Source organism: Coregonus clupeaformis, chromosome 2 (genome assembly GCF_020615455.1).
Source record: "Coregonus clupeaformis isolate EN_2021a chromosome 2, ASM2061545v1, whole genome shotgun sequence".
Lineage (NCBI taxonomy): Eukaryota > Metazoa > Chordata > Actinopteri > Salmoniformes > Salmonidae > Coregonus > Coregonus clupeaformis.
In genome coordinates this window covers 29,600,298-29,614,024 of record NC_059193.1, presented here as the reverse complement: position 1 = coordinate 29,614,024, position 13,727 = coordinate 29,600,298, and the positions used below count along the sequence as shown (strand labels likewise).

Genomic DNA, 13,727 nt, shown 5'->3' with positions numbered 1-13,727 from the left:
CTATACCTAGTATAAATGTGCTTTATTATTACAATCCCTACCATGGCTAGTATTGGGTGTTCCATTATTCGACTACTCTATTAGAACTTTCAGAATAGCCATGGAGTAGTCTTTGTGTCGTGGAACATTTGGTTGTCAATATACAGTTTATCGACAATGAGAGCAACACGCTTCCCTTTTAATCTATATTCCTTGAAGATTGGGTACAGAATTTTGCGCCGTTCTACAATCTCCCTTGGGACCTGATCATTCATGCCTATTTTCGTGCCAGCAAGTATTTTACCTAAGCTTTTAACCATGACTTTATCCTTAAAAAAAGCAAATTTGACAACACTTGGACGCTCATATCTCTGTCCTCTTTGTCCGAAACGGTGTACACGTTCGAGTTGGATTTTGTCGACAGCCGCGAGTGGGATTTGAAGTGCTGTAAGAAAGAAGTCCTTCACAATTTTTCTGTAATCTCTCCCTCTTTTTCCTGGATACCCGTAAGTACTAGATTTTCTCTCATCGATCTAGTTTGTATGTCTAGTAAGGCTTCTCTCAGAAAGTTGTTATCCTTTTTAAGTTCCTTAACGTCCGTTTCCATTCTAGTGACTGTCCCTTTTAGTTTTTTTGTGTCACTCTCCATTATCGCAGCTTTTCCGTCACTCATTTCAAGACTTGCCTTCAACTCTTTTACATCTTTTACATACTGACCCACTCTAGTATGCCCAGTTTGTCATTTATCGACTTCAAATAAATTTATGCACGTATGACTGTAAGTCGCTTTCGATAAAAGCGTCTGCTAAATGGCATATTATTATTAGGCCTATTATTATTATTATTATAATAACAGGTCGCTTTCCACATTTACCAGTCCCAGTTGTGAAAAGCATAAATCATCTGTATCAGTTGAGTCACGTTTTCTCTATCAGATTGATTCTCCTTGTTTATCTTCCGCAATGTTTGGGTGTTGCGTGTTGTTGTAATATTTGTCGATACATTTCTCTAGCCTTATAATTTGTTTTGTGTTATTATCCAGATTGAATGTTATTACCCTCGAATATATGAAGTGCTAATATTTAGTCTAACTTACTGATATTTAATATTATGTTTTTATCTTGAGGTGATTTGTGCCGCTGTATATTCAATACGCCATCTTGTATATCTGCCCTCCACATACACTGAGTATACCAAACATTGGGAACACCTTCGCGCGCAACTCAATATTAGGAAGGTGTTCTCTTGTGCTTTATTGCTTCATGGTTAAATTTCACTGTTGTGACATATTCTAATGAAACCATCTTGAAAATTGTTACTTTCACATTTTATTATCCCATTCTTAGCTCTGGACCTGGAATCAAAAATAGGGCCTTGGGTTGAATGTTACTTTAAGACCCTTAAAGATAAACACTGTAACCACTATGCAGGTTGTCACAATTATCAGGAAAATGAACTGCTTGCAGTTGAGTGCAAACAAACTCTCACTACAGTACTTATGCAGTACTTATACCTCTGTATGTAATCTTGTGTCATAATTCTAGTATGTGGGTTAAACCAATTAACTTGTATTTGTTTGTATAATCTATTAATTCATTACATTTTTCTCATGAGTAATTGAATGCACCACTGAAAGTTTGAGCATTGCCAAGCCATTGACCGAAAGTGCCTACATACACTAGCTTTTAAAGGCTATTAGGCTACCATATACTGTACACTGAGTGTAGAAAACATTAGGAACACCTGTTCTTTCCAAGACATAGACTGACCAGGTGAATCCAGGTGAAAGCTATGATCCCTTATTGATGTCACCTGTAAATATACGTAAATCAGTGTAGATGAAGGGGAAGAGACAGATTAAAGAATGATTTTTGAGATAATTGAGGCATTGATTGTGTATGTGTGACATTAAGAGACAAAATATTAAATGCCTTTGAACGGGGTATGGTAGTAGGTGCCATACGCACCGGTTTGAGTATGTCAAGAACTGCAACGCTACTGGGTTTTTCACGCTCAAAAGTTTCCCATGAGTATCAAGAATGGTCCACCACCCAAAGGACATCCAGCCAACTTGACACAACTGTGGGAAGTATTGGAGGCAATATGGGCCAGCATCCCTGTGGAATGCTTTCAACACCTTTTAGAGTCCATGCCCCGACAAATTGAGGCTGTTCTGAGGGCAAAACGGGGTGCAACTCAATATTAGGAAGGTGTTCATAATGTTTTGTACACTCAGTCTACTACACACATCTACTACACAATAAGATTTCATTTTCTCTGTCTACCTTACATATCTTACTCTCCTGTGACCCTCTCCCAGACTATAACATAAAGCCAGTCACAGGACTAAGTCCCCACCACTAAGAGTCTGTGGTTTGACCTATATAACCTGGATGAGAGTTGGCACCTAGCCTCAGTATGTGATCTGCTTGACCCACTCATTTATAAGACTTCAAGGGTCAACGTGAAGTCTAGGCGACCAAGACAGGGCCTTTGATACCTGTCGCAAAGGGGACCCAAATACCACAAAAGGCGGTTTAAGGACGAATGTGTACAAATACCACAGCATATGATGTAACGCTTCCTGTTGAACTCAGATTGAGGGAGAGCTCGGTTTGTTGTTTTGGAAAGTTTGTTGTTTCAGAAAGTTTTGAAATTATTGGGTTAAAAAGTTGGGTTACTAGCTAGCTACCTTTTGAGTTTGGATCCCACAACGCGATTGGCATCAGTTGCTGAGACCACTACTATCTGTCCAATGATTCTGTTGGGTCTGAGGAGCTGTTTGGCTCAGCAGCTATCCTTGCTGCTAGCTAGCTGCCTATCAAGCTAGTGGGCTTGAACGCAGCCCGCGACGCAGTTAGCCACTTTGGCTGGGACCGCGGATTGTCTCGGGCTTGTGGCTGTCTAGATCCCTGCTGTTTGTTGTTGTTGTTTTCCATCTTCCCTGCGACCTGCCCTGTCTGGAACTGCGAGGAGTAACATCGTAACCTACTGTTGTTACCATGACAAAGACCAATGCCGGCGGGAGTACCGTTGAGGACCGTGGTGTCTCTCTATCACAGGTAAATGATCTTTTAAACAAACAAAACTAGTTCTACAAGCAGTTGTTACAACAACAAGAAAATAGCTTCAAGTGTTTTGTCCAAATACTGGTGGAGTCAAGTAATAGGACCTTAAGAACAGTTTGCAGTTCTCCCAGGGTCAGCTCGATGGGTTTAAATAGGAGAACGGCAAGATGACAGCAAGCTGTAAGTCATTGAGAGAGGACATCAGTTCTGTATGTGAATCCATGATAACAATGACGGAGAAATCAGAATATCTCGAGGGACAATCAAGGCGGAACAACATGGCTGTGGACGGAATTGCAGAATCTCCACCTAAGACCTGGACAGAGTCCAAGGACAAAGTGATGGAAATGATCTCTGAGAAACTGAAGATGGACCACAGGAAGATTGAGGTGGAGCGCGCCCACAGGACTGGAAAACCCACCACCGGCCCAGGTGACAGGCCCAGGCCGATAGTGGTCAAGTTCCTGAGGTTCAAGGACAAGGTAGCTGTTCTGGAAAGAGCCAAGAACTTGAGAGGAATGTATATCTTCCTCAACAAGGACTATCCTGAAGCTGTGCGCCAGAAGAGGAAATAACTTATTCCAGCCATGAAAGCTGCCAGAGCACGTGGGGACGTTGCTTACATCCGCTATGACAGGCTCATTGTCCACCCTCCCTCCCAAAAGCCAGGAAGGGATTTAGAGAGCCAAGAATATGGGTTTGTAGCTTTAACACCGCAGCACACACATACACTTACACATACCAACTGATTAATGGACTGCTGAATGTATTTTTTTTCTTGCTTTGTTTGCTCTTTTCCATATTATGTCTATCTCTGATAAGATACCCAGGAAAGGGCTGAAAATAGCCAATATTAATGTATGTTGCCTTAGAAATAAGGTTCATGAAATCAATAACTTGCAAACATCAGATAACATTCATATATTAGCCATTTCTGAGACTCACTTAGATAATTAATTTGATGATACAGCAGTAGCAATACAAGGATCTAACATCTATTGAAGAGACAGGAATGCTTATGGGGGAGGTGTTGCTGTATATATTCAGAACCATATGCCTGTAATGCTTAGAGAAGATCATATGTCAAGTGTTATTGAAGTGTTGTGGTTCTTTTGGGGTGTTGCGATAGGCCACCAAGTGCTAACAGTCAGTATCTAAATAATATGTGTGAAATGCTTGATAGTGTACGTGATTTAAACAGAGAGGTCTACTTTCTTGGGGACCTGAATATTGACTGGTTTTCATCAAGTTGTCCGCTCAAGAGGAAGCTTCTCACTGTAACCAGTGCCTGTAATCTGGTTCAGGTATTAATCAACCTACCAGTGTGTTTACAAACACTACAGGAACAAGATTATCCACATGTATTGATCACATTTTTACTAATACTGTAGAACTTTGTTCTAAAGCTGTATCCGTACCCATTGGATGCAGTGATCACAATATAGTGGCTATATCCAGGAACGCCAAAGTTCCAAAAGATGGGCCTAAAATAGTGTATAAGAGATCATACAAAAGATGTAGCTGTGACTCATGTGGATGATGTTAAAAATATTTGTTGGTCTGATGTAATTAATAAGGAGCATCCAGATGCTGCACTTGATGAATTTATTACATTACTTCTTCCAATTATTGATAAACATGCACATGTTAAGAAACTTACTGTTAAAACTGATAAGGCTTCATGATGAGGAATTGAAAGGAATTGAAAAACGGTATGGCTGAAAGAGATGGGGCAAAATAAGTGGCTAAGAAGTCTGGCTGCACCTCTGACTGACTGACTTTCTGCAAATTGAGAAATTATGTGACTAAACTCAACAAAAAGAAGAAGAAAATGTATTATGAAGCCAAGATCAATGATAAAAAGAATGATGGAAGCTTTGGAGTACTTTAAATGAAATTACTGGCAGAAAGTCAAATTATTTTCGTCAAATCAGATGGCTTATTCATCACAAAACCATTTGATGTTGCCAATTATTTTAATGATTACTTTATTGGTAAAGTGGGCAAACTTAGACAGGAAATGACAACAACGAACAGTGAGCCATTGTACTCGTATAAAAAAGAAAATGAAGAAAATGAATTGTTATCGATCATTAATGACAAATCTCCTGGCATTGACAACTTAGATGGAAATCTACTGAGGATGGTGGCTGACTCTATAGCTCTCCTATCTGTCATATCTTTAATCTAAGCCTAGAGGAAAGTCTTTGTCCTCAGGCCTGGAGGGAAGCCAAAGTCATTCCGCTACCCAAGAGTGGTAAAGTGGCCTTTACTGGTTCTAACAGCAGACACATCAGCTTGCTGCCAGCTCTTAGCAAACTGTTGGAAAAAATGGAGTTTGACCAAATACAATGTTACTTCTCTGTAAACAAATTAACAACAGACTTTCAGCATGCTTATAGAGAAGGGCACTGAACATGTACTGCACTGACACAAATTACTGATGATTGGTTGAAAGAAATTGATAATAATAAGATTGTGGGAGCTGTACTGTTATATTTCAGTGCATCCTTTGATATTATTGACCATAACCTGTTGTTGAGAAAACATGTGTTATGGCTTTTCAACATCTGCCATATCGTTGATTCAGCGCTATCTATCTAATATAAACCAGAGGGTTTTCTTTAATGGAGGCTTCTCTAATGTAAAGTGTGGTGTACCGCAGGGCAGCTCTCTAGGCCCTCTACCCTGCACTGGCATTAAACAAAGCATTTGTGTCCATGTATGCTGATGATTCAACCATATAAGCATCAGCAACCACAGCTAATGAAATCACTGAAACCCTTAACAAAGAGTTGCAGTCTGTTTTGAAATGGGAGGCCAGTAATAAACTGGTCCTGAACATCTTTAAAACTAAGAGCATTGTATTTGGTACAAATAATTCCCTAAATTCTAGACCTCAGCTGATGCTGGTAATGAATGGTGTGGCTGTTGAACAAGTTGAGGAGACTCAATTACTTGGTGTTACCTTAGATTGTAAACTGTCATGGTCAAAACATATAGATTCAATGGTTGTAAAGATGGGGAGAGGTCTGTCCGTAGTAAAGAGATGCTCTGCTTTTTTGACACCACATTCCACAAAGCAAGTCCTGCAGGCTCTTGTTGTATCTTATCTTGATTATTGTCCAGTCATATGGTCAAGTGCTGCAAAGAAACACCTAGTTAAGCTGCAGCTGATCCTGAACAGAGCGGCACGTCTTGCTCTTCAATGTAATCAGAGGACTAATATTAATACTATGCATTCCAGTCTCTCTTAGCTAAGAGTTGAGGAAAGACTGACTGCCTCACTTGTTGTTTTTATAAGACACATTAATGTGTTGGAAATGTCTAATTGTTTGTATAGTCAACTTACACACTCGGGTCTTTTCACAGTCCCCAGGTCCAGAACAAATTCAAGGAAATGTACAGTATTATACAGAGCCATGAGTGCATGGAACTCCTTTCCATCTTATATAGCGCAATTGAACAGCAAATCTGGTTTCAAAAAACTAATAAAGCAACACCTCACGGCACAACGACCTACTTGTTGTGTGTATTTACTGACATGTATGTGTAACTGTCATGACTTCCTCCGAAGCTGCCTCCTCTCCTTGTTCGGGCAGGCTTCGGCGTTCGTCGTCACCGGCCTTCTAGCCACTGCGGCATCACATCTCATCATTCAATTTGTTTTGTCTTGTCTATTACACACACCTGGTTCATATCCCTTCATTAGTATGTGTATAAGTGTTCCCTCTGCCCCCTTGTCCTTGTGGGTGATTGTTTAATGTGAGGAGAGAGTAGCTCGGTTGAGCTCCGTGTGTTTTGTATTGCCGGGGTATATTTTCCCTGTGTGCCTGTTTTGTTCCATTGCGTCTGTTTTGCGCACTGGACTGTTTGACGCTATCCGGAATAAACTCTGTATTCTGTGATTTACCCTTTTGCGCCTGACTCCTTCAAATCACCCATCACAGTAACTGATATATGCACACACACACACACACACACACACTATACGTTAATGTTTTTAAATGTATGTCAATTGTAAAGTGTTTTGTCTGTAATGTATTTTTCGTTATATTTTGTCAGACCCCATTAAGACTAGCTGTCGCCATTGGCGTCGGCTAATGGGGATCCAAAAATAAATGAAACATATTTTTTTGTTGTTGTAACTAGTGTTCAATACTGAACACAATATTAACTGGCATTGCACACAATCACAAAGTCCAAACACACAATATGTACAACAAAGCGCTGTTCTCTTATGTTATTATTGTCAAGAGATACATTAGGAAGTAAATAACCATACTTTCCAAATCAACAAGACAATACCACCATTGGTCTAGGACCAGCAAAGACATTAAAGGAGATTTGCTTTCTTGCAGAAGCTCTGTCTTACCTTGGCAGGTTTTCCTATCAGTAAGCAGAGCGTAACCCTTGGGGCAGGTGCAGAAGTAGGAGCCTGGAATGTTCTCACAGCCCAGGGAACAGCCGTGGTCCCACAGGCCACACTCATTAACATCTAGGATGGAATTATTGTATGTTTAGTCTAATTATTTCTTAGTAATCCTTGTAGGTAATCATCCATTCCACACTCAATAATTAATACAATAAATTGCTAATACTGCAATTTCATAACATAACATCACATGGCATAGCATATCATAGCATAGCAAAGCATAACATAAAAAGCATTGGTGCTAAATTAATGGATACCATACCTTCACAGTAGTTCCCATGTTTGCTAAGGGCAAAGCCTTTAGTGCACTGGCAGATCCCCTGCTCAGCTGGGTTGGAGCACACATTCACACACACTCCTGTACGACCATCACACGCTGCATTAAAAAGGTTATAGAATAAGTTTAGAACAGAGTTCAAGATTTTGGAATAGAGTAGGGCCAAACTTATTGAAGAAACAGCTAAAAGACATTGAACTCTAACCTGGAAAGACAGGCATGGAGTCTTCAATTGGCTGGTTGAGGGGATGTACCACCTTGACAGCAGTAGGGGGGTGTGTCATTCGCTTTAGGTTGATATTCTCTGCCTCACCCCCTGAGTACTTATTGACTTGCCATATGGTCCGTGATGTCATATCAGTGTAGTAGACGTGCTCCAGGAACACAGACATTCCCAAAGACTGAGACCTGGTGGGAAGAATGTTCAGAAGTTAGCAATAATATAAACAGATCTACAAGTGATATATCTAATTATACAGTATACTGCTCTAGTTCCAGATACAGATAGCTGCCCTATTGCAACATGGTCTCCTTAGAATATGTCAAAATAGTGACATTTAACCACTGTAGTTACAGTTGAAGTCGGAAGTTTACATACACCTTAGCCAAATACATTTAAACTCAGTTTTTCACAATCTTCTTGTGATACAGTGAATTATAAGTGAAATAATCTGTCTGTAAACAATTGTTGGAAAAATGATTTGTGTCATGCACAAAGTAGATGTCCTAACCGACTTGCCAAAACTATAGTTTGTTAACAACACATTTGTGGAGTTGTTGAAAAACAAGTTTTAATGACTCCAACTTAAGTGTATGTAAACTTGCGACTTCAAATATATATGTCACCTGTGCTGACAAATTAGTGGCATAATAACTATAATGACATATTCTGCTTACCGTAGTGGCTGGTCAATGACATTGATAACATTCCCGTTGTAGTCACACGACCCAATGGCACTTTCTCCCTCCAGACTGAACTGGACCCAGAACAGTCTCTTGTCCGTCCGGTCGACCGTCAGCACTCCCAGTCTCTCCGGAATCTTCAGCACTGTAGTGATCATCTCTCCTGCTACATCCGACCTCTGAATACTGGGTGTGATCCCGTCGGACAGCCAGAATATAAATCTGAGGAAAGGCATAGTGGTTTTAGGGATAAGGAAGTGGCCCACATTGAAGAGTTTAAATCAGGTAAGAGGACATGCCCAGACATGCCTAACCAAGTACACATGAAATGTCTGGGTATTGGTGATTACACCAAATGTATCCATCCATATAAATACAAGGTTAGATTGAATGTACACAACACTGAGTGTACAAAACATTAGGAACGCCTGCTCTTTCCATGACATAGACTGACCAGGTGAATCCAGGTGGAAGCTATGATCCCTTATTGATGTCACTTGTTAAATCCACTTCAGTCAGTGTAGATGAAGGGCAGGAGACAGGTTTAAGAAGGATTTCAAAGCTTTGAGACATTTGAGACATGGATTGTGTATGTGTGCCATTCAGAGGGTGAAAATATTTATGTGCCTTTGAACGGGGTATGGTATGCCCCAACGAATTGAGGCTGTTCTGAGGGCAAAAGGGGGAGCAACTTAATATTAGGAACATTCAGTGTGGAACACATTAGTGAACAGGAGAACATTTCATGTTCATGTATATGTATCTGTGTTTCGGTGTACTTCACTTATACTTGTCTGGCATGAAGCAATCGTCTCTGAGGGTCAAAATGGCTCCCTTTTTCTCTGACCAGAGAGTGGAGGTAAGTGAGAGGCAATCTGCCAGATTACACCTATGTGCCAGCAGTGTTAAAAGAGGCAAGGACCCTTTAAAGGCCCAGCATTATAGTAACCCACAAACAAGATGGTGGGTAACTCTAAGGAACTGCATTGGAATGTTTGTCATCAGTGCGCTAATCTTACTCATAGTTACTTGAAAACAAACAGAGATACATGTTGAGATAATATATGGTGTAACCTGTCATTTGGGGCGACTGCTATGGAGATTGGCTGAGATAAATGTCTTAGAAGAGTCCTCTCGTTTTTCCCATCTGTATCCACTCTTTTGATAGTTCCCATTTCTCCGCTGGTCCAGATGACAAAATTGTGAACCCAGTCGACCGCAAGCCCTGAGATCCCTTTCTCAGACGAGTACAGCTTCTGAAAAGGATGCAGTACAGTTGTGGATCTATAACCATTCATGTCAGTGACTCAACCTCGCATACAATTGAGATTAGCATATTGACCACTGACAAATAGGAGGTAATACTGTGTCCATGGGATACGGTGGCCATATTAGGAAAGCTTCAGAGTCACAGTGTCCAAATTAGGACAGCATTTGACATTACATTTAACATTTTAGTCATTTAGCTGACGCTCTTATCCAGAGCGACTTACAGTGCATTCATCTTAAGGTAGCTAAGAGAGACAACTGCAAATCACCGTCATAGTAAGCACATAAATCTTCCTCAATAAGTAGCTATCAGCAAATGCAGTGATAGTAAGAAAAGTCCAAGTGTTAAACTTTTTTTTTTTTTTTGCAGTGGGGAAGGAGGGGGAGGCGGGGTGTTGTGTCGTTAATCAATATACTCTTTGAAGAGGTTGGTGACTCTGTGACTCTTGTGACTCTGAGGCTGTCCTTATATGGACAATCTGTTTCATTTTTTAAGGTGAACTAGTAGTATGTGGATGCACCTGTCTCTGTGTTCCATCCATTGCTGCTTTGTAGATGACCCCTGTCTTTTTATCGACCCAGTAAACTCTCCCCTCTGTGTAGTGGAAGTCCAGTAGAATAGACTTTCCAACACCGGTCACAACCCTTTTTCGGTTCCCTCCATCAAGGTCCATCCGGTATATAGCCTTACCATGGCCGAAGATCAGATAGGGCTCTGGAGCTTTCCAAAAGGAACATAGATTTTCAATCATAGATGGTAGATAGTGTATGATAATGGTCATTATCCCATCAGACAACACAAATATAAACCTGGAGGACTGTGATGTTAGGGATTCCAGAAGTGACACATACCGGACCCCATCATGGACCGGAAGTAACCTAAGACTTGAAATCAGGTAGTAGAGGGGACCAACTGAGCTAAACTCAGGAATGTAGTGCAGCCAGAGTGCTTTCAATTTGAGAATACACGGAGCTGCTAAAAATATTTCTGGAAAAATGTTCTGAAGCTGAATCAATGTCCTGCAAGATTACATAATGATGAATGACTATAATATAATACCATAGCATAGTAAGCCTATAATATTACTGTTACACCTCAAATACATCCTCATTTCTAGTGAGATTTTAGGAGCCGAAGCTGAATAGTCGCATTTCTTGTCTCATACGGCCAAAACTCAACAGCCCGTGTTACTAGGCAGAATATATGCATTGATACAGTAGTTGAAGAAGATCTAAATGCATATTCCCATTAAACTGCTTGAGATCAAATGAGTGTTATGCAGACGCAGTTTGGACATTTCACCGGTAAAACGTGAAGAATGATCTATTCTGGCCTATTTTGAAATTAGGTGTGTCTAACTTGGTGTTTGAGGGTATAAAAAACGTTTCTGGAGACAATATGTTTGGCATAGGCAGACATTGCAATTGGAGGATGCATTTTATGCATATTCTATAATAATATTCAATAGGCTACAGTGGGGCAAAAAAGTATTTAGTCAGCCACCAATTGTGCAAGTTCTCCCACTTAAAAAGATGAGAGAGGCCTGTAATTTTCATCATAGGTACACGTCAACTATGACAGACAAATTGAGAAAAAAAAATCCAGAAAATCCCATTGTAGGATTTTTAATGAATTTATTTGCAAATTATGGTGGAAAATAAGTATTTGGTCACCTACAAACAAGCAAGATTTCTGGCTCTCACAGACCTGTAACTTCTTCTTTAAGAGGCTCCTCTGTCCTCCACTCGTTACCTGTATTAATGGCACCTGTTTGAACTTGTTATCAGTATAAAAGACACCTGTCCACAACCTCAAACAGTCACACTCCAAACTTCACAATGGCCAAGACCAAAGAGCTGTCAAAGGACACCAAAAACAAAATTGTAGACCTGCACCAGGCTGGGAAGACTGAATCTGCAATAGGTAAGCAGCTTGGTTTGAAGAAATCAACTGTGGGAGCAATTATTAGGAAATGGAAGACATACAAGACCACTGATAATCTCCCTCGATCTGGGGCTCCATGCAAGATCTCACCCCGTGGGGTCAAAAAGATCACAAGAACGGTGAGTAAAAATCCCAGAACCACACGGGGGGACCTAGTGAATGACCTGCTGAGAGCTGGGACCAAAGTAACAAAGCCAACCATCAGTAACACACTACACCGCCAGGGACTCAAATCCTGCAGTGCGAGACGTGTCCCCCTGCTTAAGCCAGTACATGTCCAGGCCCGTCTGAAGTGCATTTGGATGATCCAGAAGAGGATTGGGAGAATGTCATATGGTCAGATGAAACCAAAATATAACTTTTGGTAAAAACTCAACTTGTCATGTTTGGAGGACAAAGAATGCTGAGTTGCATCCAAAGAACACCATACCTACTGTGAAGCATGGGGTTGGAAACATCATGCTTTGGGGCTGTTTTTCTGCAAAGGGACCAGGACGACTGATCCGTGTAAAGGAAAGAATGAATGGGGCCATGTATCGTGAGATTTTGAGTGAAACCCTCCTTCCATCAGCAAGGGCATTGAAGATGAAACGTGGCTGGGTCTTTCAGCATGACAATGATCCCAAACACACCGCCCGGGCAACGAAGGAGTGGCTTCGTAAGAAGCATTTCAAGGTCCTGGAGTGGCCTAGCCAGTCTCCAGATCTCAACCCCATAGAAAATATTTGGAGGGGAGTTGAAAGTCTGTGTTGCCCAGCGACAGCCCCAAAACATCACTGCTCTAGAGGAGATCTGCATGGAGGAATGGGCCAAAATACCAGCAACAGTGTGTGAAAACCTTGTGAAGACTTACAGAAAACGTTTGACCTGTGTCATTGCCAACAAAGGGTATATAACAAAGTATTGAGAAACTTTTGTTATTGACCAAATACTTATTTTCCACCATCATATGCCAATAAATTCATAAAAAATCCTACAATGTGATTTTCTGGATTTTTTTTTCTATTTTTGTCTGTCATAGTTGACGTTTACCTATGATGAAAATTACAGGCCTCTCTCATCTTTTTAAGTGGGAGAACTTGCACAATTGGTGGCTGACTAAATACTTTTTTTCCCCACTGTACATCTGTCAGTACAAACATTGATTGAGAAATGATGACATCTAAAACAATTTCACTACACCTCAGGTTATACCCTTACATTTTCTAGAGAAATTCAAGGTGAGTACACAGTGCATAGTGGCAGTTTGTAATCCATAGCTGTCCATTTGCTCCTTACTCTCACATAGTTTCCTGACGGAAAGATGTCCAGGGCTGCACAAGTCACGATTGCTATAGAATTTGCAACTTTACTGGCAGTCCCTTTTCAATGTGTGCTGTTCTGTGCTGATACCTTTGTTGAATGTGTTGAATCAATGTTGCTGTCTAAAATCATATTGATGGCTTTTAATGGGGCGGAGTTCAAGGCAGCTCTGGCTGCTTCCCAATAAAACAGTCGTCTCTTAGCAACATGTGCTTTCACACTCTCCTTTCACCTGGTGAACATCCTCATATGTCAGTGAAGACTGTCTTGGACATTCCAGTCATTGGAAGTAGAAAATAATATTAGCGTGTAACATACCAAATAATGTTATATTTCACTCTAATATAATTATTTCATGCTGTTTGGAAGAGAAGCTGTTAACTGATTGAATCCAATATCTTATTGTTAAGTGGAAACAGATCAGCTGAGACAGACATTGTCTTGCGACACGGTGAAAAGGTTAAAAACATTCATGCTAGCTGTGTTGTGTTCGATAGCTCTTCCCTTGACCTTGACCCAAAACAACATGCTAATCTAGTCTAACATGCC

At 40.6% G+C, this 13,727-nt stretch overlaps 1 protein-coding gene across 1 annotated transcript in view; it reads right to left on the bottom strand.

The window, feature by feature from the left end:
- The window catches only part of egf (epidermal growth factor), a 28,848-nt gene that overhangs the window by 13,249 nt on the left and 1,872 nt on the right, over positions 1-13,727 (bottom strand). Inside the window, exons 2-7 of the mRNA XM_041844843.2 lie at positions 10,453-10,652; positions 9,737-9,918; positions 8,657-8,884; positions 7,965-8,167; positions 7,745-7,858; positions 7,423-7,545 (exon numbers count right to left, since the gene is read on the bottom strand). Coding sequence (XP_041700777.1) covers positions 7,423-7,545; positions 7,745-7,858; positions 7,965-8,167; positions 8,657-8,884; positions 9,737-9,918; positions 10,453-10,652 — 1,050 coding nt within the window. The remainder of the gene's footprint in view (positions 1-7,422; positions 7,546-7,744; positions 7,859-7,964; positions 8,168-8,656; positions 8,885-9,736; positions 9,919-10,452; positions 10,653-13,727) is intronic.